This window comes from Danio aesculapii, chromosome 14, assembly GCF_903798145.1.
Source record: "Danio aesculapii chromosome 14, fDanAes4.1, whole genome shotgun sequence".
Lineage (NCBI taxonomy): Eukaryota > Metazoa > Chordata > Actinopteri > Cypriniformes > Danionidae > Danio > Danio aesculapii.
Genome location: NC_079448.1, coordinates 48071222 through 48078149, shown reverse-complemented (window position 1 = coordinate 48078149; position 6928 = coordinate 48071222). Strand labels below are relative to the sequence as shown.

The 6928-nt window shown below is 39.6% G+C and overlaps 2 protein-coding genes across 3 annotated transcripts in view; both read right to left on the bottom strand.

Moving 5' to 3' along the window:
• On the bottom strand, positions 1-5678 carry c1qtnf2 (C1q and TNF related 2). 2 transcript variants are annotated; one of them, XM_056472898.1, is made up of 3 exons: positions 5508-5678; positions 4582-4881; positions 1-3312 (listed from the first exon to the last, which is right to left on the bottom strand). In XM_056472898.1, the coding sequence occupies exons 2-3, from the start codon at positions 4820-4822 to the stop codon at positions 2669-2671; spliced, it is 885 nt and encodes a 294-aa protein (XP_056328873.1). In that variant the 5' UTR covers positions 4823-4881; positions 5508-5678; the 3' UTR covers positions 1-2668. The 2 variants fall into 2 exon arrangements, with proteins under 2 accessions (XP_056328873.1, XP_056328874.1); XM_056472899.1 differs by having other exon boundaries at positions 4582-4835.
• A 560-nt stretch (positions 5679-6238) lies between these two features.
• The window catches only part of slu7 (SLU7 homolog, splicing factor), a 14499-nt gene continuing 13809 nt past the window's right edge, over positions 6239-6928 (bottom strand). The window contains exon 16 of the mRNA XM_056472714.1: positions 6239-6928. This exon is cut by the window's right edge and continues 126 nt beyond it. Coding sequence (XP_056328689.1) covers positions 6875-6928 — 54 coding nt within the window. The 3' untranslated portion in view covers positions 6239-6874.

Below are 6928 nucleotides of genomic sequence, written 5' to 3'. Positions count from 1 at the left end.
TTTGGTCAAAATGTTCCTTCAGATTTATAGGGTTTTGGACAGATCTCCTCTAACATGTGCCAACAGGACAAGGCCATAGTAAACCTTTGAACCGGAGTGAAATACAAGATTAGCTGTAAATAGCAAATAAACAACAGAAATAGAAAAAAAAACAGTCATTAACAGGATCATTAACATTAACGGACCTGTTCAAGATCAAAGGTTATGTGTGTCCAGTATCAAAGAGAACAACGTGGCTAAAGGTCCATTGTGGTGAAAGGTTGTTTTGATTTTTGGGGCCTGAGATTGGGATCAATCGTCTGGGCAGATCACGTTAATCTCTTATAAGTGCATCACTCCACAACACTCTTTCTCTTGTCTGTGCTTTGTCCTTTTGTTCTAATACTGATGTGGAGAGTCTTTAAACACTGATTTCAGGGATCATTTGATAACAATGACAATCAGGGTCAAGACCCAAAACTAATCATGCATTCACACCTCTGCTGGCGATAACGTCACTAGCTCAAACTCTGCTGTTGACTCTCTGACAATCGAACATGTTTACATACCAGTTAAAAGCAGTGCAGTGAGGGTTTTGTGTCCATTTTTAAGTGCAAGTCCTATTTCAACATGCTGTTCATAGAACACATTTAATAACCTTGGTCTTCACAGTGACGTTACTGTGTCTGCATCTTTCATTACAAACTGGGAAACCCGCAAAGCATTAATCAACCTCTGGTTTTATTTTGCTAGTGAACTAATGTAGTCGGAACCAAAGTTTATTGGACTCCATTCTCTGGAATCCCCTCAAGCGGTGGACTTGTACATTCAGTTAGGGTCTGTCTGCAGACTGCAAGAGAGGGGCATAACATAATGGGGGCATAACTTGTAGTAGAGGCTTTACTTGAAGTTATTGAGACCCACGTTTAAACTATATTGTCGATAAGATGGCACTGTACCCATCAGTTATTAACGTCTACACCTACTCCAACCCTAAACCCAATCCTCACAGTTATAAACGTCTACACCTACTCCAACCCTCACAGTTAGAAACATCTACAAAAACTCCAACCCTAGTTGTGGAGGCTTTCAGTTTCAACTCGATGTGCTCACCATTGTACTGTTATTTGCAACAACAGGGGGCGATACAGAGTAGACCAACTGCCATGACAAAACGGGTGAGAAAGTGAGTGTGTGGAGTTGCTAAATGAATTAATTTAATAATGTATCAAATGAATAGGTTGTAGATCAATTTGGAGCAAACGCATGAAAACATTTGCTGAAATTGTTCTCGGGAAAGAATTTTTCCACCATCTCGTTGTGACATCTTGCATGGTTCAATGGGATCTCGATAACTTTAAGTTACGCCTCTACTACAAGTAAAGCCCTTCATTTGATGCCCATCTCTTGCAGTCCGTAAACAGATACTATTGAGGTTTGTTGCCGAAACCAGTCATAGTTAATTACTATAAAGTTGACTTGATTTCCATTCTTCTTAATGGTCACACTGTCCACACTGTTGAAAGTGAATGACTTCTGGCTACTTTGATGGTCTCGCTGGCAGCAGTGTGAACATACGGTAACATTTCGCAATGATATTTCACAGCGCCTGAAATTAGTCCGCAGCTAAATAACAAGGTAATAGCACTGCATATCATCATTGTGCCTACTGCAGACATGGTACAGCAGCAAAGTTCCTTGATTAGTACGCCGGAATGATACCTAGCCTTATCAGTCTAGAACAGGGGTAGGGAACCTATGGCTCGGGAGCCACATGTGGCTCTTTGACCAAAAATATGTGGCTCTCCAGCTGTCTCCCTTCAATAAAAAATAATAACTGTCACTAAAAATCAGTTTCCTTTTGAAAATACAATTAAAATGACCTTTTTATTGTATATTTTTACAGCAAAATGAATAAGAATAAAAGGACGTTTTAATCAATGCGCGTGTGCTGTGAATCGCGACACCAATAAAGGGCATGCCATTTACATTTCTGTGGTAACCTTGCGCCATAAAATACAAACAATTAATGTTCATGAGTGGTGAAAAGAAAGAAATTCTACAAATTGTCCTTTATTAATACATGGACTTGCTCAACATGTGATGCTTTATATATATCCCTAATGGCTCTTTAAAAAAATGCATTTGCCAAAAAAATTCGAAATGGCTCTTTGCTGAAAAAAGGTTCCTGACGCCTGGTCTAGAAAATAACAACTTTTAATTTTCCATCAGTTTTAGTACACGATGTAACTACAGAAGAGTTTTAAATAAGAACACTTTTTTGATTTTTTTTTTAGCTAAATTGAATTGATGGTCTATTTCAAATCAATGCTAATGTAACGGAGGCAAGCTAGTGAGTGCTGTGCAGGTAAACCTCACTCCTCTGACCTCTAAAGGTGCTCTAGCGACAGATGCTAGCGGCCATGGTCTTTAGCCTCCTTGGTAGAGCACCCGACTCCCATGCGGAAGGTCACCGGTTCGATACCAGCTCGGAGCGAGTTGGGTGGTGTAGGACCGGCGGGGCTACACTAAGTTAAGCTAAAAGTGCTCTCGCCAGATTGACTGAATGGATTAAAAAAAATAGGTCAAAATGTTTGACTCTTGGGGAGTTGTAAAATGGGTCTATTTCGCACTAACATGAGTGTTCCTTTAATTGTTGAGTGTTGAGTGTTTCGTTTTAAACCCAAAATCAAGATGATCCAGAATTGTTCATCATCTTCTTCACCTCATTCGGTGGCTCAGCCTGATTAGCAAAAATGAGAAATCCCGTGAAAAGGCTGTCAGTCCAGAATGGATCGAAAAACAGTCCATTTTGCTCTGAGTAGAAGATCTGAAGCCACACCTGATCTCCTTTCTGCAGCCGGAGAATCGTCGATCCCGAGGCCACATCATAGTTTCCGGTGTTTGCATCGAATGTTCGGATCTTGTATTGACCATTATGGACGAGTCCGATTGCCAGGTGTTTATTCGCCAACGTGATGTCATACGTAAAGTAATAAACACCGGGAATAACGCAGTTAAACTTGCCACTGGTGGCGTTGTAATGTCCGCCCTCGTTCATTAATATTCTGTTGAAGCGGATGGGAGTTCGTTCTTTAGGATAACTCTTGGTCACAGCAACCGAGAAAGCAGATCGTGCTTCGGCTCCGCAGTCGCAGCCTCCGGGAGGACCGATTTCTCCGACATCTCCCGGTTCTCCTTTGACCCCAGCAGCTCCGGACACTCCAGGAGGCCCTCGCACACCTTTTGGGCCCCTTACACCTGCCTTTCCAACTAGTCCTGGCCGTCCCAGTGGTCCATGTTTGCCGGGGTATCCAGGACGGCCCTGCTCACCTTACATTTGAGAATGGATAAATGTTTTTTTAGCAACTTTAGAAGTCTTTAAAAATATTACGTATGACAAAAGCTTTAAGCTATATAACTATTTTGAAGCAGTTTTCGATTTTATATGACAATCGCAATTTAATGACAAAAATAATGTTTGGAAATTTACCCTCACCGGCCACTTTATTAGGTACACCTGTCCAACTGCTCATTAACAAAATATTCAGTGGGTGGCAATTCTGTGGGTGTAAAAGCCTTGTTGATGCCAGAGGTCAAAGGAGAATGGCCAGACTGGTTCGAGTTGATAGAAAGGCAACAGTAACTGTAGGCGGATGGGCTACAGCAGCAGAAGACCACACCGGGTGCCACTCCTGTCAGCTAAGAACAGTAAACTGAATCTGCAATTCACACAGGCTCACCAAAACCAGACAAGCGAAGATTGGAAAAACGTTGCCTGGTTTGATGAGTCTCGATTTCTGCTGCGACATTCAGATGGTAGGGTCAGAATTTGGCATCAACAACATGAAAGCATGGATCCATCCTACCTTGTATCAATAGTTTAGGCTGGTGGTGGTGGTGTAATGGTGTGAAGGATATTTTCTTGTCAAACTTTGGGCCCATTAGTACCAATTGAGCATCGCGTCATCACACCACAGCCTACCTGAATATTGTTGCTGACCATGTCCATACCTTTTTGACCACAGTGTACCCATCTGCTGATGGCTACTAATGCGCCATGTCATAAAGCATGAATCATCTCAGACTGGTTTCTTGAACATGACAATGAGTTCACTGTAGTCAAATGGCCTCCACAGTCACCAGAGCTCAATCCAATAGAGCACCTTTGGGATGTGGTGGAACAGGAGATTTGCATCATGGATGTGCAGCCGACAAATCTGCAGCAACTGCGTGATGCTATCATGTTAATATGGAGCAAAAACTCTGAGGAATATTTCCAGTATCTTGTTGAATCTATGCCATGAAGGATTAAGGCAGCTCTGAAGGCAAAAGGGGGTCCAACCCGGCACTAGTAAGGTGTACCAAATAAAGTGGCCCGTGAGTGCAAATTGCTATTTTGAAACAGCAAATTGGGATTTAATAACAAAAATAATGTTTGGAAATGTATATTGAGTTACTTTATACTGACACACTATAGAAAAATCTAGAAATAACTGACTTTAAACTTTTATTTTTGTGAAAATACTAGTGGTCTAAGACTTTTGCACAGTACTGTATATTTTTCATTACATTATGACAGCCATAACAAATATGCTTCACCCTTCTCTCCCTTTTCACCCCCGTCTCCATCCTCGCCATCCTGCCCATCAACACCTGGCATACCCATCTTGCCCATTCCTCCGCTGGGACCTGCTGAACCTGGACTCCCGGGGGGCCCCTGAGGGCCTGGCAGACTGCAGCTGAGCTGTGAGGAATGGATAGTCAAGTTGCGTCCCTTCTTGGATGAGTCTACACTCAGCAGAGACAGCAGCAGGCAAACAGCCAGCGGTAACTGATGCATGATGCAGCTGCGCCTGCAAACACAGCAGAAGGCCCGGTTCCTCTTCTATTGGGGCTTTTCTGTACATACACGTAATACAGAAACAAGCAGCTTTAATCGCATTATCCCGCAAACACATTCAATAATTTATTTCTAATAACTGATTTCTTATAAGTTTGCCATGATGACAGTAAATAATATTTTACTAAATGTTTTTTAAGATTCTAATATTCCGCTTAAAGAGTATTTTAAAGGCGTAACTAGGTAACTAGGTAAGTAAGGGTTATTAGGCAAGTTAATAGACAACAGTGGTTTGTTCTGTAGCCAATGCTAGGGGGATAATTTTGACCTTAAAATGGTTGGAAAAAATGTAAAAGATTTTTTATTCTAGTCGAAATGAAACAAATAAGATGCTCTCCAGAAGAAAAAATATTATAGGAAATACTGTGAAAAATTCGTTGCTCTGTTAAACATCAACAACAACAAAAAGAAAAACAAACATCACAGGAGGGCCAATAATTTTGATTTCAATGGTACATTCATTCCATATGTACGTTATTTTTTTAAACAAGGACCTTTAATCACATTGTGCATGCAAGTTGTGAATAATTTAACACTTATTAATGAACATTTAATGTTGCAAATATAATTAATCAAAGAATACAAATCACACACATTTAAAGCATGCACTGCATAAAGCCCTCACCAAAATCAATGAGATTTGCGTTGCAGTTCAAAGTAAAGTTCCCGCTGCCCCTTCTGCCAGTCAAAAACGCAGAATATAAACAAGGCTTGTGAATCGATTTGTTTCTTCCATGTTCTCCACACGACTTTCCAAACATCCACCCAGTTTCAGCAGGGACGCTCCGCCAGATACTTCATCCATGATGTAATTGAACAAACTGGGGGAAGGGATTCATTTATTAACTTGTCAGGCTGTTATTTCTACAGGCCTTCATACAATGAAAAATGGCTTTATGCACTGCTTGGCTTAAAAATAAAATAGTTGCACACTATAATATTCTAGCTTTGATTATGGTGAGCATTTGTCATGTCATGTTTGACCTTAAAAGTATATTTCCATGATAAGTTGCATTCATTTTTGGCTGAGATGTGTGTTGATTATTGGAAACGCCTCCGAATAATATTAATAATATGGTTGGCATTGTCATTCTGGAATATGTCTTTAATCTTCTGACTTAGTTGGGTTAAAAGAATTGTTGCCAAATATTTAAAACTATAAGGTAGAATTGTTGCCAGAAATATTCATCACTACAATACTGATCCAATAACAGATTCTTCTTGCTTATTCAACAAAGTTGTTTTTGGCCAAGCAGTGTATTACTTGATTAAATGAAACTCCATTTCTGAGTATACGATTGAACATGAATTGCATGTTAAAAAAAAAGAAGCATAACAAACCAAAGCACAATCATGTTTAGGTTTAAATAGAAATGTTTAATATTAAACACTGGTCAGGTTCATCCATTACGATTCCATTTAAAGGGATAGTTCACCCCAAAACTCTCTCACCCTTGACTTGTTTCAAAGCAATTTGAGATTTTTTTTTTCCCAACACAAAAGATATTTTGAAGAATTTTGCAAACTGGTAACCACAACACCTAAAGTAGGAAACGCAAATACTATGGAAAAGTCAATAGTTTAAGGTTTCCAACATTCTTCAAAATGTATTCTTTGGTTTGAAACAAGTCAAGGGTAAGAAAATAAGGTCACATTTTTAATTTATGAGTGAACTATCCCTTTAAACCCCTTTAAAATAAAAGAAAGCAACATATTTATTAAATCAAAACAGATGATTCACTATACAGAACCTATTTGCAATTTATGGGGTGCTTAATAATTAAAGACAAAGTATCAGTAACGAATACCACACATTACTAGGACAACCATGAGAAAATAAATGACTAAAAGCAGATTTATATAAAGCAAAAGATTTGCATACTTATATAACCCCTATGTTTGATGTTTGTGTAACACAGATTTAGCAGTTTTTTTTTACACTAAGAGAAAATGACATCTCGGTGCCTGGTGGAAAAAAACACTTGTTTTTATTCACTGGCCCAGAAAAGAGGCCATAGGGTCGTCGGGCCGGCAGCGTTTCATTCG